The 27,003-nt window shown below is 41.9% G+C and overlaps 1 protein-coding gene across 1 annotated transcript in view; it reads left to right on the forward strand.

Moving 5' to 3' along the window:
• The window catches only part of ADARB1 (adenosine deaminase RNA specific B1), a 169,724-nt gene that overhangs the window by 64,871 nt on the left and 77,850 nt on the right, over positions 1 to 27,003 (forward strand). Inside the window, exons 2-3 of the mRNA XM_065413578.1 lie at positions 7,637 to 7,711; positions 14,410 to 15,341. Of these exons, the coding sequence (XP_065269650.1) occupies positions 7,637 to 7,711; positions 14,410 to 15,341 (1,007 nt within the window). The remainder of the gene's footprint in view (positions 1 to 7,636; positions 7,712 to 14,409; positions 15,342 to 27,003) is intronic.

Raw genomic sequence — 27,003 nt, forward strand, 5'->3', positions numbered from 1 at the left:
TATAATGCTGTCCTCGGGAGCCAAAAAATCTTACCGCGTTATAGGTGAAACTGCATTATATTGAACTTGCTTTGATCCACCGGAGCGCGCAGCCCCGCCCCCCCGGAGCGCTGTTTTACCGTGTTATATCTGAATTCGTGTTATATCGGGTCGCGTTATATCGGGGTAGAGGTGTATTTGCTTACCTGGATGACTGGCTGGTATGAGGACAATCCAGGTTCCAAATAGAACTCAGTCTAGGCAGGATCTGATCCGTCTTCAGCGTTCTGGGTCTGCTGGTCAACAAGGACAAGTCTTCTACCGAGTCAGAGAATAGAATTTATAGGGGCACCCCTGGATTCTACAGTAGCCAGGACGCTCCTACCTCAAGCCAGATTCCAGACAATGTTAAACATTTCCATACATTTCAAAACCTATCCAATCACAACAGTAAGAAACTGCCTCAGACTACTGGGGCACATGGTTTCCTGTACATATGTGGTTTGGCATGCCAGACTTCTTAGAAGGTTGATAGCTGGTTAAAGTCAGTGTGCTCCCTGGCTCATCACTTCTTGGACACACTGATTCAGGTATCTACAGGATTCCTAGTCTCCTTGGACTGGTGGATCCAGCCAGCTTGTGTATGGGAGGTCCCTTCACCCCTCCTTTGCCCACATTGGCTCTGGTTACAGGCGCTTCTTCTGTAGGTTGGGGAGCTCATTTCGGAAACCTACAAACTCTGGGTCTGTGGTCTCATGAAGATTTGGCTCTCCACATAAACATGCGGGAGTTGTGAGATATTCATCTATCCTGTCATGCTTTTCTCCCTCACATTAAGGGATAGGCTCTGCAAGTCCTCATGGACACACTACAAATAGACCAGGAGGGACCAAATCAGATGGTCTCTGTCAAGAGGTGACACATCTTTGGGAGTTTTGTATCACCAGTGCAATACATCTCAGTTTCTCATCTTCCTGGTTTTCAGAACAGCTTGGTGGTTCACCTGTGCAGATAGTTCAGCAGAGATCACGAGTGTGATCACAGAATGGAGTTTTGCCAGTCCTGACCCCTGTCCAACAAGCTTTGGACCACTTGTTCCACCTGGAACAACGAAGCTTATAATTAGTTCCATCAGGGTTCACCTCATTGCTGTCTCCAGCTTTCCACCCTCCTATCACAGGTCACTCAATATTTTCCAATCCAATGTCAGACTCTGAAAAGATCTGGACAGGTTATACCCCCATGTCATGGATCCCATTCTTGCCTGGGACTTAAATCTGTTGCTAACAAGATGATAGTCTGCCCTTTGAACCAGTGGGTACCTAATCTTTGCTGCATCTCTCTATGAAAGTATCATTTTTTTGTTAGCTCTTACCTCCATGAGAAGGGTGGCGGAGTTCTGAGTGTCGATGATTGACCCTCCTGACACAGTTTTTTTTTTCCAGGTCAAGGTATTTTTATGTCTGCATCCAAAATTCCTGGCTAAAGTAGTTTTGGAATTCCACCTCAGTCAAGACATGTACTTACTGACATTCTTTCCTAAGCCCCATTCTCATAAGGACAAGGAGAGGCTCCATACTTTGGATGTTAGAAAGGTGTTGGCTTTTTACTTGGACAGGACTAGATCTTTTAGGTGGTCATCCCAGCTCTTTGTCTCCGGTGTGGACAGGATGAAAGGACAGGTTTCCCACTGCTGGATTTATTTGATCAGCCCTTGGGGCTCCCATTGTCTTTCCAGATACTCCACTGATATGGTTGGTTTCAGTCAGTCCTTTAAGGACCCATTCATTCCAGCCCAGACAGTCAGGTGATCCAACATATCATGTCATTAACCCTATTATGTCCACTGGGTAGCAATTCTTAGTCAAGTAAGTCATTGTCATTCATGAAAATATTACAGAAGATTCTCTCTTTGTCACACCACGGTAACTCATTCTACCAGATCTGCAATTTCTACAGCGTTTTTGGCTCAAGTACTTATAGCAGACGTTTGTAGAGCTGCAACTTGGTAACAGTGCACACTTTTACTACTCATTACACTATATCTCCACATTCCAGAGATGTTGCCAAGTTTGGACAAGTAGTTCTTCAGTCCTTGTTCAGGTAGACTTCGAAACTCACCTCCGTATGAAGTGCCTGTGAGTCACCTAAAGTGGAATGGGCATGTGCAATCACTTGAAGAAAAAAAAAATCTGTGCTTTGAGATGTGTTGCAAATGTCCACTTCATGACCAACCCTCCTTCCTCTCTATATCGGAGTCATTCTGGTACTGAGGGAGGCTGGGGGCAATTCCACCCTTTATACCATCATGCAGCAGCATACGCTGCCCTGACAGGTTTTGCTAAGGGAAAAATCTGACTGGTTCACTGGGCACACTGACTTCTAAAGTGGAATGGACATGTGCAGCACATCTCAAAGGGCAACTGTGATAAAACAGGTTAGTAATCACTTTTTAACTGGAGCAGGGACTTGACTCTGACTCTCTTACATCCCAGGTAAATGCCCTAGCTACTGTGCTACAGAGTCTCCCTCTGGCTCAATGAATATTTAGTTATTTATACAAAGTGGAACAGCTTCAACAGGCTAGAGGAGAGAGCCCCATCCCCAAATACCCAAGCATCAGGGCAGACACTTGGGACACCTGGCTTCAAGTCCGTGCTCTAACCCAGGCAGAATGGGGATTCAAACCTAGGTCTCCCACATCCCACAGGAGTGCCCTAACTACTGAGCTGTTGGCTACAATACAAACGGGTTTTACTGTCTCTCTCTCCCCCTTTCTTTGGGGTGTGTGGTGGGTTTTTTTGGTTTTGTGAGAAAGGACTGACCTGACTTAGGTGCCTAACTCCAGGAGAGGATTCACGGCGGAGAATCCTGAGCAGAGTTAGGCACTTCCTGTAAGCCCATAAGTCAGGTGCATAAAGGCCTAGATCAGTAGGCACCAAAATATCTCTGAGGATCTGAGTCTAAGCCCCAGCCCTTTTCTCTGCATTTCACACCTGATTTGTTAGGTGGCTAGCTGCTCAGTTGCTGGCTTCTGAGAATCCCTTTCTTAGGTGCCGAACTTTCCCCATATAATGCATAGGGAGCCTGAGCTCTCAACGTAGGGCAGAGAGTTGCAATAGGCAGCAGGGTTCCTGGGGCTGGGTGTTTCCGTGCTCAGCATTGGAATACCTACCTACCTTTGAATCTAGCTCAACATGCCGATAGGATAAGATGGCCTTTGGTTACTTTTTTTCCACTTAAGACTTCAACCCAGGGTGTAGGCCTAAATTGACTTAATGGATCTAACTAAAGATGGCATTTAAAGATGGCTGGATGGTGCTTAAGGGTTAGCACTGTTTGTTCCCATGTTTAATAGACCTGCTTTGGGGCTGCCTGACACACACGGTGGTAATACTGCATCTAATATAAATACACCCTTCTCTGTTTAGCAACTATGGCATGTAATGGCAGTTTTGGGGTGAGGGAGAAGGCATCCTTCATGTAAGGGAGGATGACACTATCACATACACACGCAGAAGAGGAATTTTGCCCCAAATGCTGAGAGGAAAGGACATGGCCCTGTGAAACCACTGCCCCCCCTTTCCTGCCACCTGTAAAAGATTCCAATACTGCAAGTTACTTTGTCCTCATTTCCATTTTAAAAATAAAAAAGACGTTCAGCACTTACTGTGGCCTCCTCTCATTTCTCTTCCTATGTGTCATTGTGGTCTGGCTCCTTTCCTCCGCTGCAGCAATCTTTAGAAAGCATGCCAAGTTTCCACTGTCCCTCTAAATGCTGCAGTCTCTTATCTTTCCCCTCCAGCCTTTGCTCTATGTGAAATTCTCCCCCCCCCCCAATTTTCTTTATTTACCCCTAACTCCTCTAATGACTCCTCCTCTCTCCAACACCACCTCTCTCTAAACTTTTCTTCCTTCCTTCCACATCCCAGTCTCCTGGAACACCTAAAACTCCCCTAGTCTCTTCTCCTTTTCCTCATACTTACCTCATTCTCTCCTTTTCCCACCAAACCCCTCATACTGTCCTGTTCTCTGCAAATCTGCCAATCTCTCCTTTCAAAATGCCTCACCTCCCAACCTCTTTTTCTGCCCCATACTCCCTTTATCTTCTCTTTCCCCACATTCACCAGTCTTTCCTCTCTCTTATCCCAAACCACCTTACTCTTCATTTTGATTTTTCTGCTATTTTATTCTGTTTGTTGTTATACTGCACTAATCAATGTGATATTCCTCCTTCTCCCCCAAATCCTCCAGTCTCTCATCCCTCTCCTTCCAAACCACCTCATTCTCCTCACTATGCCTAGTGTCTCCTCTCTATCCAAGACTAACTTCCTCAGTCTCTTCTCCCTTTCACAAATCCAGCTCACTTTCTTCTCTTCCCCAACCCCCTCTTTCTCCTCTCCCTCTCCCTAATGGCATGTACTGTTTTTATTTTAATGCTGTGAACATTGTATGGAGAGCTTCACACAATTTTTTTCAAGATGAACTACAAGGAACCATATTTATTATTCATGCATTTCCATTTCCTGCCTTTATAAGAAAATGTGTGTACTCTTCGATTTGATCAATACATGCATTTGGTAGGTTCCTGTATCAATGTTTGCAAGAAATGTGTTGTACACCTAAAACAAAAATTCACTGACAAGGCTAGTTATGGTCTTTAACAGAAGTAGGGGTTTTATTTGGGGTTCTTTACAGTCATCATATGCAATCCAAATGTATGCTGAAACTATAAACACAAAATATGAATTCCAAATGGAAATCTATTTTTATCTAATTTTTTGTTTAATTATGGTTACTTATAGACTCATAGGACAAGTCTACACTACAGCGCTACATCAGCATAACTGCACCGATGTAGCATTAGACGCGCTGGCATAATTACTCTACCTCTGCGAGAACTGGAAGCTATGTTGGGGGGAGAGCATCTCCAGCCGACATAGCACCAGTGTGGTGGACAGCGCAAAACTTGTGTCACTCCGGGGGTAGGGTGCTTTTAACACCCCGGAGTGACATAAGTTACAATGACTTAAGCGGTAGTGTAAACCTGCTCATAGACTTTAAGATCACAAGGCACCGTCGTGATAATCTATTCTGACCTCCTGCCCATCATAGACTGTAGAACTTCGGCTACCCACTCCTGTAATAGACCCATAACCTCTGGCTGAGTTACTGAAGCACTCAGATCATGATTTAAAGACTTCAAGTTCCAGAGAATTCACCATTTACTCCATTTCAGACCAGCAAGTGACCCGTGCCCAAGCTGCAGAGGAAGGCAAAACAAAAAACAGGGTCTCTGCCAGTCTGACCTGGGGGAAAATTCCTTCCCGACCCCAAATATGGTGATCAGTTGGACCCTGAGCTAGTCACCAGGGAAAGAATTCACTGTAGTAACTGAGACCCCTTCCCATCTAGTGTCCGATCTTCAGCCATTTGAGATATTTGCTACTAGCAGTCGCAGATGGGCCACATGCTCGGCCTGCTGGCAGGGGATGGGTGCTCTGTCCTGCTGCTGCTGCGCCTCCCCCTGCTGCCGGCACTTCCAGCTCGCTCAGCCCCTCCCCCCAGCAGCCAGGCCTGGGCAGGAAACTTAGGGAGTGGTACGGAGACGCTTCTCACGCCGGCTGATTCCTCTCAGGGTCTCTGTGAGAGAGCCCGGCTGGGGAGGTGGCGGCAGCCCATCCCCTCCGTTCCCCACCCGGGCCCAGCTCTCAGGGACAGGGGCTGAGTAAGTGGGAAATGTGCTGAGGAGGGGAGTCTTATGCTGATTTTTTAGCATAATTAAATGTCTGGAAAGCATAGAGAAGATACCACGTGTTGTAAAGGTGCAAAGTAGTAGTATTATAATGGTCTTGTCTCTTGTTGTAATGTGATGTCTATAGACTTCCCTGGCCTGGCCTGATTTTCAAAGACACTGAGCATCCATTGCTCCCATTAAAGTGAATGGGTGTGCTCAGCACTTCTGAAAATCCAGACCATTATTCTTATAACATAACCTCAGGTATTGCAAGTAACACTAAGATATTCAGGCAGTCCACATGTAGGGAAGAGACAGCAGCATCTGTTTCTCTCTCCTACAGATATGGTCTTCACCATCGCTATTCAGCAGCACAGTTTCTAGAAGGATGTCAGAGCAAAGGCTGGCTGTCAGGGTTCCCTCCCCACTCTGAACTCTGGGGTACAGATGTGGGGATCCGCATGAAAGACCCCCTAAGCTTATTTCTACCAGCTTAGGTTAAAAACTTCCCCAAGGCAAAAATCCTTTCCTTGTCCTTGGACAGTATTGCTGCCACCACCAAGTGAGTTAGACAAAGATTCAGGAAAAGGACCACTTGGAGTTCCTATTTCCCCAAAATATCCCCCCAAGCTCCTTCACCCCCTTTCCTGGGGAGACTTGAGAATAATATACCATCCAATTGCCTTTAATAAAAGTACAGACCAGACCCTTTATCTTTAGAACACTAAAATCAATCAGGTTCTTAAAAGAAGAATTTTATTTAAAAAAAAAAAGTAAAAGAATCACACCTGCAAAATCAGGATGGAAGGTAACTTTACAGGGTAAATAAAAAGATTTAAAATACAGAGGATTCCCCTCTAGGCTTAACTTCAAAGTTACAAAAAACAGGAATAAAACTCCCTCTTAGCATAGTGAAAATTCACAAGCTAAAACAAAAGATAATCTAACGCATTTCCTTGCTTTTACTTACATTTTTTGTAATCTTAGATGCTCATTTCAGGTAGGTTTTTAGGAGATGTTTTTTCCTGCCTGCTCCCTCTCTCGTCCAGAGCGAGAACAATCAAAGGGAGCACAAACAAAACTCCCCCTCCCCCCGATTTGAAAATATCTTCTTTTCTTATTGGTCCTTTTGGTCAGGTGCCAACCAGGTGATTTGAGCTTCTTAACACCTTACAGGTAAAATGATTCTGTACCTCTGTCTGTACCTCTGGCCAGGAAAGATTTTATGTTACTGCATACATAAAGGTTGTTACTCTTCCCTTTATATTTATGACACTGGCTTTATCTATACAAATGTCTAACCAAACCCAGTCTTTACCACAAACCCCCTCTTTCCAGGAACTGTCCGTTTAAGTAGTAGTACCTTCTCTATCCTGCACATGAATTGCCTGGATTTTCTTGATGTTACCTGCAACATCAAGTTGCCAGTATTTTGACTTTGTCCTTTTTCCTCTGGCTTGCTGGAAGGGGAGCATCTCTCCACTGAACCAGTTCCCGAGGTGCTGTCACATGTGACCTTTTAACTCGTCACATTGTTTAAAATAGTCAGTGCAGTAGACAAGGAAATGACCACATTTTCCAGTGAGAGTGCATAGTTTATATCTTGTAAGTACATGAACAGGGAAAGTACAACAGATTAAAAACAGTATGCACTTCTAGACAGTCTGCCATCTGAAAATGTAAAAATGCTTGTAAACATTAATGGGTTCTTAGAATCTCTATACCTTTGCGCTTGAGAAATAGCATTACTCTTCTGTGGGGGAAAGACATACAGGGAGAAAGAGTTATCTATGATTGCACATGAACATATGTGAGAGAACCATGGAAACAACCCCCTTCTCCTGACTCCCATGCCTTCATCATGTGGGCTCTTGCGTTTTACGTGATATAAGCTTAAAACACCCACTCTCTATCTTTCAGATAGAAGCCGTCTACGCCAGTCAAGAAACCAGCAAAAGTATTTCACAATGGATATAGATGATGAAGAAAATATGAGTAAGATGTGTATATTTACATCATAAACAATATAATCCTTTCTGCAAGAGCCATTTTCCTTGCTGCTGGGTGGCATACAGAAATGATGTGAATACAGTGAGAGGAAATTTCTGTGTGTGTAGAGTTCACTTTATATGTGTGTTCATTAAAGAAGAATTTCCGTACTGGGAAAGCTTTCAAATACATCTGATTAACACATAATCCAGTTACCCTTTACGTGATTTATATCTTCATACCATGATCACTAATCATCAAAGATATTTGTATTTCAAAACAGCATGTTCCCTCTTAGCCTGTTTTCTCCTACTTTGAACCTGCAGTGAAGTAATGATGATTAATTCATACATCTAGGGCTTGCATTGAAGGAATATGGGGTGGTATAGTGTATTGCTACAACATGCACGCATGTATCCTGTGTAGCATACTGTCACCTACAAAAAACATTTCTAGATGTCCCAACACCCCTAGCTCTATGTACTTTCTACCTAATATCTCCAAATGCCACCCCGCAGAAGAATTGGAAGTAGAGATTACAGGACTATCCTAAACTCATATGAGGTCTGGGTTAGTGTAAGAGAGGAACTCCTGCCTCTTACAATCTTCCAGCTAGATTACAGGCTGAACAGAGATATTATCTGCCCTAAAGATCAGAGCCTTTGTGCACCAGGAGCGTGCCTGTAGCTGGCCAGTCAATCAATAGGTAATAGATGGAATGAGATTTGAAGGGAACAGAGATCCTTATTACTTTTGGGGTGTACCTGGGGGAGAGGAAACTAGGTAAATGGGGCAAGAAAGAGAGTTTGGGAAACCTGGGAAAGGGACAGGAATTGTGAGGACATGGGGTAGAGGAGAATGGAGGGAGGGAGGATAAAGGAGATCAAATATAAGGGTTTGTGAAACAAAAAAGAGGGAACATATAAGGAGAGAAATCAAGTAATGGAGGAAAGAAAAGGAAGAAAATTGTACAGTGCTCTGGTCCCCAGCTATTTAGAGTAATAGATTGTTCTCATTAAAGGTTCAGTCTTGCTCTGGCACAGATCCAGCAAAGCATTTAAGCAAGTGTGTAGCTTTAAATATGAGTAGCCCCTTGGCTTCAGTGGAACTCCGCAAGGGCTTAAAGTTAAGCACGTCTAAATGCATTGTTGGATTGGTGTGAAAGTACTCAGCCTCGTCAGGGTTGAGCCCTAATTACTTACAGAAAGAAATACTGCAACCACATCATTATGCAGTTATCTCATTTTAAAGGTATTTGGTCTTTTAACCATCCTTATTTTTTGTGAATGATAATGAAGTAGTGTATATGTGTTGTTCTTGAAGTACTGTGCATGAAAATCTCTTATGCTTTACTGTAAATTGTTCAGTGCTGTTTAAACACAAGCATTTGTTTATTCTGTCCCTGAATTGTAAAGCTAACATATATCATACGCTTTCTTTGACAAAGGTACTGACATCCTAACAGTACAGCAAGGCCTTGTATGGGAAAGATACAGTTTTACACGGGAAGTTACAGTGCATTTTTATTGGGAAATCAAGAAGCTGGGCTCCTGTAAAATGACTTCATTTTATTAAAATTCATTCTTCTGGGCTGTGTTTCTTTAATTAAAATACTAGCTTGGGTTAGCCTGTGTTTGCTGCATATGCAATATCATAGCCTCCAATTATAATCTCTATTTTACCTGCAGAGACTAAAACTCAAATCAAATTGGTTGTGCAAAATTTTAACGCAATGGTTATATATTTTTTCTAAAATACGGAAAAAATTGAAAAAACATTTGTTGGGATTTCAGGTGAAAGTGGGTATAGTGCCTTTTTTTCTTTTATGCATTGAAGGTGTGGAGAAGGTGGTATAACAACAGAAACAGAGGAAACAGTTATAATTTATTGATTTGAATTTTTTTACTGCTCCACATTAAGCACATCCAGTGCTCTGAGTGTCCTTGGCAATCTTTTAAAAATGTTCATAATAATAAAAAGACCCATCAATTACCTCAGTATAAAACCAGATAACCCTGCAACAGAATCAAAATACCAAAAATTATTTGACCTCCCCTCAAAATCCCTTCTCCCCACAAAATCCATCCCATTGCCCAGATCTACCCATCAGTTTGTGTCTGAGGGAGAAGAGACGGGCCTTGCAGCACACCCTGAATTCGAACCGATTCAGTTTGATGGATCCCCTTACTGCTGTACTGATCTCTTTCTATTTTTCCAAGTTTCTTCCCACAAAACTCATCCAGAGAGTGCTCACACATGTGTAGTTGGTCTCGTCACTGCTCCACACGCCTGCTGCAAGGGAAGTTGCCCTTGCTAAGAGTTCCCCAAGAAAGTTAATGAGAACAGCAGTAAAGAGGATGACAACATTTTTGCTAGCTCTGCCTTAACCAAGAGGGTGAAATTTAGGCAAGGGAGGCAGAACACAGAGAATATTATTTTTCATCAGATGAGGGGACTGCCCCCGTGGACCACCTTACCTTCCTGCATTTGTTAACTAGGTCTTTGACCAGGAAACTCTCAAAAATAAACAAGCACACTTGTAACAGATGCCTCCTCTCTTCAAAGAGGTAAATGTTTTCTTTGTAGCACGCCTTCCTTCCTTGCTCTGGTGCCTTATACTTAGTAAAGCTCCGGGGAAAGAAAGTTTCAGTGGCAAAACTTGTTTCTTCTTCTGCTGAAAATGTCAATGGCTGATCCTTTTTTGCCAACTCAGATACTACAAAAATGCCTGAAATCTTCTGTCCACCCTGGAATATTTTTTAGTGTACATAAAACAAATTAGCTTGTCTGAGAAATGGCTCACTCTCAAGTTATCTGGGGCCAAGATTTTCAAAAGTTGTATCCTGCAGTCAGACATCTAAATCCATATTTAGACTAGTTTGCAGAAGTGCTGAGCACAAAACAGCTCTCATTGACCATAATGGGAGCTGTGAGGTGTGCAGCACTTTTGAAAATCAGGTAGATGCTTAAATACATGTTTAGAGTCTAACTTTTTGAAAATCTTAACCTGAGTGGTTAAGTGACCACTGGAAGAGTGTGTATCCTCACCAAGGAGAGGTTCAAGTAGACATCTCTTCACCTGTTCAACACAAAAGCTGATTTTAAAGAAATTGTATCCATTTTGCTCAGTGCAGTGTTTTAACAGTTCAGATAGTGAAGCCTTTCTTTCAGTCTATCAGCTAAGAATTGTACTTGCCAATACAGTTGTTGGTATTGATATTTCTGAGCATGCTGCTGGTTCTAATGATATTTTGTTGAAAACTGTGACACCAGCAGCACAAGATCTAATGTCAGGTTATAAACCGATTTCTTTTCATCATGTTTTAGTATTCGTTTCACATTCAAATGAGAATTTATAGCTGGATGTTCAGAGGATCTCAGGTGCCATTTAGGCACGTTTATGAAGTGACCAGCTGTTCAAAGGCTCCCGTTTAGGACAATAGGAGCAGCTGTAGGCTGAGCACTTTTGAGCACTTTTGAAATGCTTACCACTTCATATAGGGGTCTGAGCTCTTTTCAAAATCTGATCCATAATCTTTAAATAAACATTAATACTTAAATATAAAAGGTTTTGTTTCCAGATTAAATTACAGTAGAACCTCAAAGATACGAACACCAGAGTTACAGACTTACCGGTCAGCCGGACACCCTGTCAGGCAGCAGGGGAGACAAATTAAAACCAGCAAGTACTGTACTGCTTCAGGGCTTTAGCCCTGGGATGCAGGGCTTCAGCCATGCGGGGGGTTGGGTCTGCAGCCGCAGGGTTGGGGTGGGGGTCGAGGCTCCAGGTGGGGGGAGCCTCAGGGCTTCTGACCCTCGGGAGCACTGGGGCTCAGGGCTTCTGACCCGCGGGGGTTACTGGGGCTCAGGGCTTCATCCCAGCAGGGGGCGCCAAGGCTCAGGGTTTCAGCCCTCCGGCTCCGTTCCCAGCTTCAGCCCCGCGGGGGGTGTTGGGGCTCAGGGCGTTAGCTACAAGGGGAGTGCCGGTTTCAGCCCCAGCATTTCCCCCGTAGCTAAAAGCCCGAGCCCTGGCACACACACACTCCAGCTGAAACCAGGAGCAGAGCCTTGGGGAGCCCAAAGCCCTGGCGACCCCCGCAGGGCAGAAGCTGGGAGCAGAGCCGCAGGGCTGAAGCCCCAGTGCTACCCCCAAGTTTAAGGCCCTGAGCTCTGGTGCTCCCTCAGGGTAGAAGCCCAGAGCCCCCTCCCTGGAGCCCCAGGTGTCTGTAACTCCAAGGTTCTACTGTAATATTAAAGATGATTAGATCCACATGCTCCTTCACAACTTCCTGCAGGAGTTGGTCTTTTTTTATTGCTACTGTAGGCTACTGTTTTAGAACCCTTAATGAAAAGAAATTTATAGATGGAGGCCATGATATGGTATTATATAGCTAATCATTTCCCTTTAGTTTACAAATTATACCATTTGATAGCAAACTCCTGATGCCACGATACAGACCAAGTGATCCAAAAATATGGTTCTAGAGAAGTTACAATTTTCAAAGGATCACAGCTCCAGCTAAAAAATCCACTGTTCATTTAGTAGTTTTATTAAATTTTTTTACTTAAATTCCCTCAAAGCAGTACTACAGTATTATAAAAGAAACAAAACTTCATGAATTAACATGTTGTGTTGACTATTATAATCCACTAGTATATATACTGTATACAATACCATTTGAGGTTCAGCTTCAGAAATCCTTTTCTGATAAAATGAATTGCCAGAACATGTTTCTAATGATGAAACTATTAGTCATTTGGGAGTATGAGTGTTCCCCAACAATATTTATTTTACTTCTATTTGCCAATATTGTACCAATCTTTATTGTCCAATACCTGTTTGTTAACAACATGTATGTTTCTACTTTGGCTCTTTCTTTTGATCTTTTATTCTTTTCGAGCACCGAAAGGAGTAACCTATCGAGCTTTTGCTGGAGGATGTTATAAATGAAAATTTAGTAACCATTCCATCAGCTTTGTAAACTGGGTGAAGTGGTGTGTGTCCACCAGTATTTGGGGAAATTAAACAAAAGTTTGAAATCCATCAAAGTGCAAGAAAATTTCCACTTTGTTTTGTTTAAATTCTGGATTAATTTGTATAATCTGTTATCATTGTGGGTGTATTATATTGCTAGATATTTGAAATCTTTAAAACGGAAAGGCTGGAAACTCTTAAACTACTAAAATTGCATATTAGTTTACATAGACTAGTATAAATTTAAACTCTTTATTTGTAGCGGTTTCTTCTCATAATAAAAATTAGGATTTAAAAGCTGTAGCAGGAACAATTCTTAGAACTAACTCATAGTACGATATCACCACCCAAGTTCCTACTTTCAGAAATATTTTGTTAACGTAATTTAATTTGTTTTTATATAAACTAATCAGTTCCATGAATAATTATCAGTGTACAACATGATTAATTTGTCAGGTTTAACCTGAACATTTATTACAAATCTTCTTGCTTTCTAATACTATCTTAATAAAGGATTGCTGTGTCTTAATGGGGATGCTTGGAATTGGAACTCTGTCTAAAATAATAGCAATTGCTTTTCCTTTGCAAAGAATTATAAAGTTGTGTGTAAATGACTATCAGAAATATAAAATTTCTTGCTAGATGATAGTACAGAAACCATATATATTATTCTTCTGGAACAACATAATTTAAGCATGATTTTTTTTTAACAGAATTCTGAGGAGAGATGAAGTATGTCTATTACAGACTTTACTTCCAAGTTTTGAGGATTGATATCAAAAGAATAAATATGGCCACTGAGTTTGGCTCATTCCACTCTGCAGTGCATGTTTACAGTCTAATCTAACTACCTTTGAAGTCAATAGAAAGAAAGAGTCTGACTGGCTTCAGTGGGAGTGGGTTCAGGCTGTTAACAAGTCAGCATGGTTGGGTGAAAAGCTCTAGTTTCTTGTTGGAGTCTTCTTGGATAAAAATGTAAATGGTTCTAGATAAGTGCCCAGTTACCAGAAGTTAGTAATTTAAATGAGCAATATTGTTAAAATGGACACAGTTGAACATCTATATAGGTGATATATAAGTAGGGTTGTTTCAAGCAAATGAAAAGATGTAGGTGTATACAATATTTATGCACTCTTAAACCAGTGAACCTACAAATGGAGCTTGTTATTTTTATTAAATTAATTAAATTACTCAGATTTTATATAACTTCTCTTTTTAAAATAAATAAAAATCATGTAAGATGCCTTACTTGAGCCACAACATGAGCTTAAATAAAAGTGAAGTGGTTTGAATTAATATGAAAACAAATATCTCACTTGTACTATTCTTAAATGTTCATTTTATTAGTTATTAATTGAAGGATTTTGAAATATAAGTATCAAAAATGTTGATTAAAATTATAATCTTTCTGGGTTTGAACATTTTTCAGAACAAAAGTAATTTAAAAATAGATCTTTTGTCTCAAAATAATTTGAGTGCAAAATAAAAATGGTGCAAACTTTTAATCCCAGTATTAATAAAAATGTCAAATGCATAATTTGTAACTCAGACCTGCACCTGATATTTCTTGGGTTATTAAAATTATGGTTTTCTGTTTGTCCTGCAAAGACATAAACCTGTAAGCACACATCACTTCCAGTTACAAAGATAGATAAAGGAATCTATAAATTTTGCATTTACAAGATCCTGCAACGAAGGCATTGTAAGTTACTCTTTCTGGGCACCACAGGTTCAAGCAGCACTGATGTTAAAGAAAACCGCAACATGGACAACGTTCCACCTAAGGATGGCAGTGTGCAAAATACCGGGGAGGGGTCTCAACTCTCCAATGGTGGTGGTAGCAGCAGCAGAAAACGCCCATTGGAGGAGGGCAGCAATGGACACTCCAAGTTCCGCCCTAAGAAGAGGAAGAAAACACCAGGGCCTGTTTTGCCGAAGAATGCTCTGATGCAACTGAATGAAATTAAGCCTGGTTTACAGTACAAGCTTCTATCCCAAACAGGACCAGTTCATGCCCCTATTTTTGTGATGGCAGTTGAAGTTAATGGACAGGTGTTTGAGGGATCTGGCCCTACAAAAAAGAAGGCAAAGCTTCATGCTGCTGAAAAGGCTTTGAGATCTTTTGTTCAGTTTCCAAATGCATCTGAAGCACATCTAGCAATGGGGAGAACACTCTCTGTAAACACAGACTTTACATCTGACCAAGCAGACTTCCCAGACACACTTTTCAATGGATTTGAAACACCAGTTCAGACTGACAATTCCTTTTATTTGGGGTCCAATGGAGATGGATCCTATAGCTCCAGTATAGACTACAGTCTGTCCTCATCCACTGTGGCTGGTAGTCTTATCCAGTCCCCTCTTCCCACACCATCACCATATCCATCCACCAGTGGAAAGAACCCTGTGATGATTCTGAATGAGCTGCGGCCAGGGTTGAAGTATGAGTTTCTCTCAGAAAGTGGAGAAAGCCATGCTAAGAACTTTGTGATGTCAGTGGCAGTGGATGGTCAAACTTTTGAAGGATCAGGAAGGAACAAAAAGCTTGCAAAGGCTCGGGCTGCTCAGTCAGCTCTTGCATCCTTATTTAACATGCAGCTGGATCAGACACCATCTCGCCAGCCCATTCCCAGTGAGGGTCTGCAATTACATTTACCACAGGTGAGAAATCTATGCATTTTTCTTTAATATGTTTAGACAGTTTCTAGGAATATATCAGCTGCTCATTTTTGAAACATTTCAAAGGATATTTCTGGCATTAATGCTCTTTGTTTCGTTATGTGATTTCTCCACTAATGATCTACCAGTGTGGAATCATTTTATTCAATTAGAAAGAAAAAATACCACATTGTTGATTTTGTTGATCTTAATTGCATGCTGTGTAATACAATTCAAATGCTAGTTTAGTGGTGGTTGGTGTTAAGGGAATCTTGGAACAATTGTTTTGTCTCTTGTTCTGCTGCAAAGCCTGGACTGTGAGTTCAAGTGAGGATTTATTGCTCCAGATTGTTTGACTACCTGAGAACAACTTTCACCAAAGAAGAAAATCACTTTCAGCTGCAACAAATGCTCAGAGTGAAAGGTGTTGAATAGTGGTTGTCAAGGAGAGGTTAAAATACGAGGGAAAATAAGGTTAATACAGGAGTTCCTTAGTTTGACTATTTGACTAAAAGACCAATTTCAACACACAAGGCCAAAGAAATCTTGAAATATTTATGGTATAAATGGACTGTGCAATCATCTACTGTAGCAGTTGCTACAATGAAGTTTACAATTGCCTTCGAAAATATGTGTAAAGTAAATATTTTTAACGAAATAACTAATAGGATATCCTAAGTATTGAGCATACCAAAAGTAGTACAGTAACATTTGGTAACTGCAAAGGTAACTTTATTGAGCTATCATTGAGAAAGCTAAAAGAGAGTCTACAGTCCCGGAGACTAAAAATTACACTTATTTCCTCTGGGTCCAGCAGGGTGAATTCATTGAACAATATTGAGGTTTTGAAAATAATAAGCTCCTTCCTTCAGGACAGATGAAATTAAGTCTTTAAAAACTATATAATGATAGATACCAACAGTTCCAAAGGACAGGTTTTATGAACACATTTTGGCTTTCATTTTTAGTGTTGCTTATTGTGTAAGGAAGAAGCTTGAATGGTCTGCCTCTTGTTATGTGCAATATTGTTGTAGCTGTGTTGGTCCCAGAATCTTAATGAGGCAAGGTGGGTGAGGTAATATCTTTTATTGGACCAACTTCTGTTGGTGAGAGAGGCAAGCTTCTTCCCAAAGATCTCTGTGTAAGCTTGTCTCTCTCACCAACAGAAGTTGGTCCAATAAAAGATATTACCTCACCCACCTTGTCTCTCTAAGTGCTCTCCAAGAGCAGTCTTGGCTGAGTCAGAGACCAGGTTGGTATGCTACAAGCACAGGATCTCTCTTCCCCTCATAATGCTGATGATTGTGGCTGCTGGATAAAGGTGTATCATACTGAAAGGGTTTTGCTGGGGGCTGGGTGCGAGTGGCCAGTAGTTTGCTGGGACTCCGGAATTGTAATCTCCTTGACCAGGATTTAGAAATGTATACTGGTCTTGAAAATCTTTACACTGTTCATCACAGCAATTCGCTTAACATTGAACTTTAAATTATGTGTGTCAGAAATTAGAATTTCCAGTGTTTTCATTGTTGTGAAAAGTTAATTACATAATAGTTATCGATACTTAAATAATATCACAAAGAGGTTAATATTTGTCCTTCAGGTGATTCCTTCTAACAAATTCTGAAAGGCATTTGAATCCCATCCTTTTTCTGAAATAAGCAGTTTCTGTTTCCAAGTTCAAGAGGAACTAGAATGGTTTAATGAAGTTAAATGGAGAAAATAATCATACTTAATTATCTCCCCTCTCAGTCCATTATTTTCTGTACTTTCATAGTGCAGTTGTAGCTTGTTAGCATGTCAATATTTAAGGTGTTGGTGTTAGGTCATGCTTTATTTAACTTTTTCACTTATAGTCTAGAACAGTGATTTTCAAACTTCAGGTCGCGACCCAGTACTGGGTCGTGGAGTGCAAGGCACTGGGTCACCTTGCTCAGCACCCAGGGACCCTGGCGGCCGGTAAAACTAGTAGTCCCTACCTACTAGTAAAAACTAGTAGTCCCTACCTACTCTGACACCGCGCTGCGCCCCGGAAGCGGCCAGCAGCAGGTCTGACTCCTAGGCAGGGGGGCCATGGGACTCCGCGTGCTGCCCGAGCACCGGCTCCGCACTCCCATTGGAGGGGGGGTGCTTGCGGGCGAGAGCCACATGGTGCCCCTTCCGGGGCGCAGTACGGTCCCCGGTGCCACGACAGGCGGGAAGCCTGCCTCTGCACCCCGGCTGCACCCCAACCTCATGCCCCAATCCCCTGCCCCAGCCCCTGAGCCCCCCCCAACCCTTTATCCCCGGACCCACCCCAGAGCCTGCACACCCAGCCCAGAGCCCTCAGAACACACTACATTTCACTGAGTAAACATGGGTGAAAATCAACTATTTTTAACTATCTTCATCCCAGTCTCCATTTTTCTGGGCACAGTTTTATACCCACAAGTAATGATACCGACATTCTTGCAGCTGCAGTGAACCTAGGAATATTACCTCTGTAATTAGAAATCTAAATACTAATGTTTGCACCTACAGTTCATTGCAGGTACAAATATGTTGGCAATTTGCAGGTGTAAAATTGCCTCTGAAACAAAAAAGAGGCCAGCTTTGAAAATCAGGCCTTTTGCGTTTCTCCCATGGCAGTCTGGCAATGTTATCAGAGAATAGGTCAAGTCAGCCTAATCAGTGAACACTTTTATAGGTAAGATCTACATTCTGCAAATTAAAAAAAAAATCAGTTTTTTTAAGATTACCACCCATATTAGCAATAGGCCAAACTGTATAAAATATTCAGAACTTTAGATCTTTTGCAGTTCAAATTACCTTAATTTCCATGTAGCACCAAGACCTAGGCTTATAGGAATTGAACATTTCATGAAGCAGTGAAATGAAAAGTTTTGTGTTTGTAATTGTCAGCATTTCAGAGGGTTGACAAGATAGGAGGAAACAAGTCTTGTTCGTCTGACTAGTGTTACATTTCAGCACACAAACGGCCTACAATTGTAGTGTAATACTTTGCTGTTGCAAAAAAATCTGAACCTCCCAAATGTCCTCAGTTAATAAATAGCTAGCCATAAGAGTTTTCGTAATGTTTTTGTCTTTTATGCATTATTATTCTGCAGTACACAGAAATAAAAAACATAATTACACCTCTACCCCGATATAACGCTGTCCTCGGGAGCCAAAAAATCTTACCGCGTTATAGGTGAAACCGCGTTATATCGAACTTGCTTTGATCCGCCGGAGTGCGCAGCCCCGCCCCCCTGGAGCGCTGCTTTACCGCGTTATATCCGAATTCGTGTTATATCGGGTCGCGTTATATCGGGGTAGAGGTGCACTTCAGATATTCTTACATTGAGAGCAGTGTGGATGTTGACATCATGCTGAACACTTCTATAATTTGTGTCCTCTTATTTGTTTCTTGAAATTATTTAGGCTTTTCTAATTTATTGTTAAAAAATTTTGACGGACAGAACAGCTACCTAATTACCTAATTTCTTTGGTGTTGTCAAGATATTTATTCAATTTGCTGGTAAAAGTATATCATGTTTGGTCAGAAATAGTGTGGAGAGCAGGCCTGAGGGAACTGACAATGTTTCTGTTTGTGTTGCAAGAACTATGCTGTTGATCTTTCAGTGCAATTAGAATAGTCTCTCTCTCTCTCATTTTAGCTCTGATTTATTATTTATTATTGGAAATCTGCTTTTAGTAATCAACCAAAAGAGTGGTGGTCAATTTTCTCTGCCTAGAGTCACTAAAGAAATCACAGAAATCTCAATCTAAAAGAGCATACCCTGCCTATGGCCTTTATTCAGCAAAGCTCTCCAGCACATGCTTACATTTAACCATATGCTTAAGTCTCCTTGATGTCAATGGGTGTAAATGGGAAATTAATTTTTCCATATACTGTTAAACTATGAAGCTTCAGTGGAGCTGTGCCCGTTCACACTAGCTGAGAATCTGACCTATGGTTTTCAGTATGTTAGACATAACTCAGCCGCACCTTTCATCAAGTCTCTCAGCTGAGCTTTCTAGATAACTAATTATGAAGACCAAAGGAGAGAAATGGAAAATTTGTGAGCAGCCTGATGTATCTAAGAGCCTTTTCCAGCAAACATTTCTCCAGAGCAGATGCTAGGCTTGTGTACTGTTCCATTAACGTTAATCTGCAAGTCAGGTAAATATGGCCAGTGTAGTGTGTCTCTCCACCTGGTGGAAATACAAGTCACTTTTCTGCTGTGGTCTGAGTGTTTTATATTGGCAGCAGATAAAATGATGTCTGGGTAGCAAGATGTGTGGATTATCCCTCTCTGCTTGGTATTTCCATATTTCAAAGCTTTGGATGGGCAGGTAGTGCCCCAAAAGACCTGCTTGTAATGAAGATCTTGTTTCTGGGAATGTACCTGTAGCATAAAACTGTTTCCTGATTAGTTTTCAGAGTAGCAGCCGTGTTAGTCTGTATCCGCAAAAAGAACAGGAATACTTGTGGCACCTTAGAGACTAACATATATGCATCCGAAGAAGTGGGTTGTAGCCCACGAAAGCTTATGCTCTAATAAATTTGTTAGTCTCTAAGGTGCCACAAGTACTCCTGTTCTTTTTCCTGATTAGGAACATAGGAATCGCCATACCTGATCAGATCAGCGATCCATCTAATTTAGTATCTTAACTCTTACCAGTGGTCAATACTAGAAGCTTCAGAAGGTGTAAAATCCCATAATGGACCACTGTAAAATAACATGCCTATTGGGGAAGTTTCTAATCCTCAGGCAGTGAATCTTAACGTTGGGCAACGAGCAGGGTGGATAAAAATTGATCAGATTTTTGTAGTTTTTATAAATAATATTTATTTAAATCAGGCTTTTTATTTAAATACAGGTTTATTTTTGTGTGGATGGAGAGGAAAGCCCACATCTTAGAGAAGTTATGTCTTAAGAAGCAACATGATTTAGAAACAGCCTGGATTTGTAAACTTAGAGAGGTGACTAAGTCAAAGCTGAAGCCCAGGCTATGGGTCTGAGTGACAGGTAGCATGGTGATGTTAGGATGGTGGTTTTCTCCACAGTAACTGAGGAAGAGATGAAGGGGAGGGCTTGGCAGGAAAATAATCACAAGCTCAGTTTGGAACATGTTGACCTTATGCTGACAGCTGAAGATCCATAGAGAAAAACAGGCAGAGATTTTACTTTGAATGAAAGGAGAGAGGTCCAGAGTAAACAGGTAGATTTGTGATTCATCAACATAAAGATGATAGCTGAAGTGTTCTTTTTTAAATGAAATCACATGCATGTAAGATGTAGCGGGGGAAGAGGAAGGATCCCCACTAAAGGTTGGAGGGGGGAATATCGAGGATCTTCCAGATCGAACAGTGAAGGAGTGATTAGAGAGGTAAGAGGAAAATGAGGAGAAGACTGAATCACCAAAGTTGAAGTAGAACAAGCTCTGCAGATGAGCACAGCTCTGTCAAAGGCATCTGACAGTCAAGTAGGATGAGAGTGAAATACTAGTTCTGAAATATGGCCATGAAAAGGGCATTATAGACTTTGGTGACAGCAGTTTCAGTGAAGCACAGAAAGTGGAGGCCAAATTGGAAAGAATCTAGGATGGAATTGGAGCAAAGAAATTCCAGATAGTAGTTATAGATAACACTTTCAATGAGCTTAGAGATAAAGAGAAGAAGGGAGACAGAATGGTAATTGGAGAGAGAAACAGTGTCATGGGTGAGTGGTTTTTAAGGTGAGGAGGAATGAAGAATGCTTGTATTGAGAGGGGAATCACCCTGAAAAGAGGGAGAAGTGGAGAATGCTGAGGGAGGAAATGAGAACTGGTGTCAAGCCAGGAGATGGGGTGGGATAGGGTCACTGAAGCAGGTAGGGCAAGAGGAGGAGAGTAGATGACAAACCTTGGTTTCTGTGACACAGGAGAAGTAGGAGAGAATGATGGAAGAGGGAAGCTGGTAGCCATTTCAAACCTTCTGTCACTGTGCATCCGTGGGTCATGACTGAGAATACCAACCACATACCCTGGTCAATATATAACTCAGATTTTACCCAATAATCACACTGTTGCCAATCCTTTAATATCTAAAGGTTTATTTATAGAAAGAAAGAAAGAAAAAGAAAGAAAGAAAGATGAGTGTTAAAATACATACAATAATTGCAAAGTTCTTCGATCAGGCTTGTAGCAGTGATGGAATAAACTGCTGGCTTGTTAAGTCTCTGGTTGCTTCCAAATCATTGGAAGGTCCTCAGTCCCTTGGTTAGAATGCTCCCATTAGTACAAGTTCATCATAGTCCAGAGGTTTGAGCAGGAAAGAGACAAAATGGAGATGTTTCCAGGGCCTTTTATAGCTTCTCCCAATTGAAGGGAAACCCATTGTTCTCACTGTGGAAAATTACAGGTAATAAGATGGTGTTTGGAGTCACATGGGCAAGTCACATCTCCATGCATGCTTCACTTAGTCATATCAGAGGCCATCACCCATACTCCAGTTAGAATGTTCACAGGAAAGTCCATTAAGTGTAGATAGGCATCTTCCATTGTGAGTTAAGTGTTCTTTGATGGGCCATTCAACTTGAATAGTTCCTTCAAGGTGTGCAGGCTAAATACATGAGCAAACATTTGAAATAATAAGAACATAAGAAAGGCCGTACTGGGTCAGACCAAAGGTCCATCTAGCCCAGTATCTGTCTACCGACAGTGGCCAATGCCAGGTGCCCCAGAGGGAGTGAACCTAACAGGCAATGATCAAATGATCTCTCTCCTGCCATCCATCTCCATCCTCTGACGAACAGAGGCTGGGGACACCATTCTTACCCATCCTGGCTAATAGCCATTTATGGACTTAGCCACCATGAATTTATCCAGTCCCCTTTTAAACATTGTTATAGTCCTAGCCTTCACAACCTCCTCAGGTAAGGAGTTCCACAAGTTGACTGTGCGCTGCGTGAAGAAGAACTTCCTTTTATTTGTTTTAAACCTGCTGCCTATTAATTTCACCCCTAGTTCTTGTATTATGGGAATAAGTAAATAACTTTTCCTTATCCACTTTCTCAACATCACTCATGATTTTATATACCTCTATCATGTCCCCCCTTAGTCTTCTCTTTTCCAGACTGAAGAGTCCTAGCCTCTTTAATCTTTCCTCATACGGGACCCTCTCTAAACCCTTAATCATTTTAGTTGCTCTTTTCTGAACCTTTTCTAGTGCTAGAATATCTTTTTTGAGGTGAGGAGACCACATCTGTACACAGTATTCGAGATGTGGGCGTACCATGGATTTATATAAGGGCAATAATATATTCTCAGTCTTATTCTCTATCCCCTTTTTAATGATTCCTAACATCCTGTTTGCTTTTTTGACCGCCTCTGCACACTGCGTGGACATCTTTAGAGAACTATCCACGATGACGCCAAGATCTTTTTCCTGACTCGTTGTAGCTAAATTAGCCCCCATCATGTTGTATGTATAGTTGGGGTTATTTTTTCCAATGTGCATTACTTTACATTTATCCACATTAAATTTCATTTGCCATTTTGCTGCCCAATCACTTAGTTTTGTGAGATCTTTTTGAAGTTCTTCACAATCTGCTTTAGTCTTAACTATCTTGAGTAGTTTAGTATCATCTGCAAACTTTGCCACCTCACTGTTTACCCCTTTCTCCAGATCATTTATGAATAAATTGAATAGGATTGGTCCTAGGACTGACCCTTGGGGAACACCACTAGTTACCCCTCTCCATTCTGAGAATTTACCATTAATTCCTACCCTTTGTTCCCTGTCCTTTAACCAGTTCTCAATCCATGAAAGGACCTTCCCTTTTATCCCATGACAGCTTAATTTACGTAAGAGCCTTTGGTGAGGGACCTTGTCAAAGGCTTTCTGGAAATCTAAGTACACTATGTCCACCGGATCCCCCTTGTCCACATGTTTGTTGACCCCTTCAAAGAACTCTAATAGATTAGTAAGACACGATTTCCCTTTACAGAAACCATGTTGACTATTGCTCAAGAGTTTATGACAGGTTTCAGAGTAGCAGCCGTGTTAGTCTGTATCCGCAAAAATAACAGGAGTACTTGTGGCACCTTAGAGACTAACAAATTTATTAGAGCATAAGCTTTCGTGGGCTACAACCCACTTCTTCGGATGCATATAGAGTGAACCATATATTGAGGAGATATATATACACACACATACAGAGAGCATGAACAGGTGGGAGTTGTCTTACCAACTCTGAGAGGCCAATTAAGTAAGAGAAAAAAAAAAAAAAAAAACTTTTGAAGTGATAATCAAGATGGCTCAATACAGACAGTTTGATAAGAAGCAAGTGTGAAAATACTTACAAGGGGAGATAGATTCAATGTTTGTAATGGCTCAGCCATTCCCAATCCCTATTTAGCCCTGAGTTGATTGTGTCTAGTTTGCATATCAATTCCAGCTCAGCAGTCTCTCGTTGGAGTCTGTTTTTGAAGTTTTTCTGTTTTAAGATAGCCACCCGCAGGTCTGTCAAAGAATGGCCAGACAGGTTAAAGTGTTCTCCCACTGGTTTTTGAGTATTATGATTCCTGATGTCAGATTTGTGTCCATTAATTCTTTTGCGTAGAGACTGTCCGGTTTGGCCAATGTACATGGCAGAGGGGCATTGCTGGCACATGATGGCATATATCACATTGGTAGATGTGCAGGTGAACGAGCCACTGATGGTATGGCTGATGTGATTAGGCCCTATGATGGTGTCACTTGAATAGATATGTGGACAGAGTTGGCATCGGGCTTTGTTACAAGGATAGGTTCCTGGGTCAGTGTTTTTGTTCAGTGATGTGTGGTTGCTGGTGAGTATTTGCTTTAGGTTGGGGGGTTGTCTGTAAGCGAGGACAGGTCTGTCTCCCAAGATCTGTGAGAGTAAAGGATCATCTTTCAGGATAGGTTGTAGATCTCTGATGATGCGCTGGAGAGGTTTTAGTTGGGGGCTGAAGGTGACAGCTAGTGGTGTTCTGTTATTTTCTTTGTTGGCCCTGTCTTGTAGGAGGTGACTTCTGGGTACTCGTCTGGCTCTGTCAATCTGTTTTTTCACTTCAGCAGGTGGGTATTGTAGTTTTAAGAATGCTTGATAGAGATCTTGTAGGTGCTTGAGGTTAGATCAGCCTAGATCAATCCACACAAGCGGTCCATTTCCTGGACACTACTGTGCTAATAAGCGATGGTCACATAAATACCACCCTGTACCGGAAACCTACTGACCGCTACACTTACCTACATGCCTCCAGCTTCCATCCAGGACACACCACACGATCCATTGTCTACAGCCAAGCTCTAAGATATAACCGCATTTGCTCCAATCCCTCAGATAGAGACAAGCACCTACAAGATCTCTATCAAGCATTCTTAAAACTACAATACCCACCTGCTGAAGTGAAAAAACAGATTGACAGAGCCAGACGAGTACCCAGAAGTCACCTCCTACAAGACAGGGCCAACAAAGAAAATAACAGAACACCACTAGCTGTCACCTTCAGCCCCCAACTAAAACCTCTCCAGCGCATCATCAGAGATCTACAACCTATCCTGAAAGATGATCCTTTACTCTCACAGATCTTGGGAGACAGACCTGTCCTCGCTTACAGACAACCCCCCAACCTAAAGCAAATACTCACCAGCAACCACACATCACTGAACAAAAACACTGACCCAGGAACCTATCCTTGTAACAAAGCCCGATGCCAACTCTGTCCACATATCTATTCAAGTGACACCATCATAGGGCCTAATCACATCAGCCATACCATCAGTGGCTCGTTCACCTGCACATCTACCAATGTGATATATGCCATCATGTGCCAGCAATGCCCCTCTGCCATGTACATTGGCCAAACCGGACAGTCTCTACGCAAAAGAATTAATGGACACAAATCTGACATCAGGAATCATAATACTCAAAAACCAGTGGGAGAACACTTTAACCTGTCTGGCCATTCTTTGACAGACCTGCGGGTGGCTATCTTAAAACAGAAAAACTTCAAAAACAGACTCCAACGAGAGACTGCTGAGCTGGAATTGATATGCAAACTAGACACAATCAACTCAGAGCTAAATAGGGATTGGGAATGGCTGAGCCATTACAAACATTGAATCTATCTCCCCTTGTAAGTATTTTCACACTTGCTTCTTATCAAACTGTCTGTATTGAGCCATCTTGATTATCACTTCAAAAGTGTTTTTTTTTTTTTTCTCTTACTTAATTGGCCTCTCAGAGTTGGTAAGACAACTCCCACCTGTTCATGCTCTCTGTATGTGTGTGTATATATATCTCCTCAATATATGGTTCACTCTATATGCATCCGAAGAAGTGGGTTGTAGCCCACGAAAGCTTATGCTCTAATAAATTTGTTAGTCTCTAAGGTGCCACAAGTACTCCTGTTATTTTTTCAAGAGTTTATGTTTTTCTATGTGTCTGACAATTTTGTTCTTTACTATTGTTTCAACTAATTTGCCCGGTACCGACGTTAGACTTACCGGTCTGTAATTGCCGGGATCACCCCTAGAGCCCTTTTTAAATATTGGCGTTACATTAGCTAACTTCCAGTCATTGGGTACCGAAGCCGATTTAAAGGACAGGTTACAAACCTTAGTTAATAGTTCCGCAACTTCACATTTGAGTTCTTTCAGAACTCTTGGGTGAATGCCATCTGGTCCCGGTGACTTGTTAATGTTGAGTTTATCAATTAATTCCAAAACCTCCTCTAGTGATACTTCAATCTGTGACAGTTCCTCAGATTTGTCACCTACAAAAGCCAGCTCAGGTTTGGGAATCTCCCTAACATCCTCAGCCGTGAAGACTGAAGCACTGAAATAGAGTTACATAGTATTCATAACTTCAGGTACAAAAATGATACATGTATACAAATAGCATAATCATATTCAGCAAATCATAACCTTTCTGTTGATACCTTACTTGTATAAGATTTGTTGCAATTATGTAACAGTGGTAGCAACAATGATCTACATTGGGGATTGGCAACCTTTGGCCCGCGGCCCGCCAGGGTAAGCCCCCTGGCGGGCCGGGCCGGTTTGTTTACCTGCCGCGTCCACAGGTTTGTCTGATCGCGGCTCCCACTGGCCGCGGTTCGCCATCCCAGGCCAATGGGGGCTACGGGAAGCGGCGCGGGCCGAGAGATGTGCTGGCCGCCGCTTCCCACCGCCCCCATTGGCCTGGAGCGGCAAACCGCGGCCAGTGGGAGCCGCGATTGGACGAACCTGCAGATGCGGCAGGTAAACAAACCGGCCCAGCCCGCCAGGGGGCTTACTCTGGCGGGCCGCGGGCCAAAGGTTGCCAATCCCTGATCTACATGGTCATATTTTAATCAGATAACATCACACCTTCTCAATACATCTTTGAGAAAATCAGTATGATCTTGGGAAGTTAAGGGAGAAGGGCTTAAGGAGAGAATTAGAAGTGGTGAATACATAGCTGAGGTTTCAGGTGGGAAGTCAGTTAGCGTGGAGAAGCATACTTGGCTAAGAAGATGGCAAAACTGAAGGATGAGAGAACAAGTTCGTAGCAGTGGAAGTCAGCCAGGTCCAGGATAGTTCTCTAAAGATGTCCACGCAGTGTGCAGAGGCGGTCAAAAAAGCAAACAGGATGTTAGGAATCATTAAAAAGGGGATAGAGAATAAGACTGAGAA

This window comes from Emys orbicularis, chromosome 11 (genome assembly GCF_028017835.1).
Source record: "Emys orbicularis isolate rEmyOrb1 chromosome 11, rEmyOrb1.hap1, whole genome shotgun sequence".
NCBI classification, from domain to species: domain Eukaryota; kingdom Metazoa; phylum Chordata; order Testudines; family Emydidae; genus Emys; species Emys orbicularis.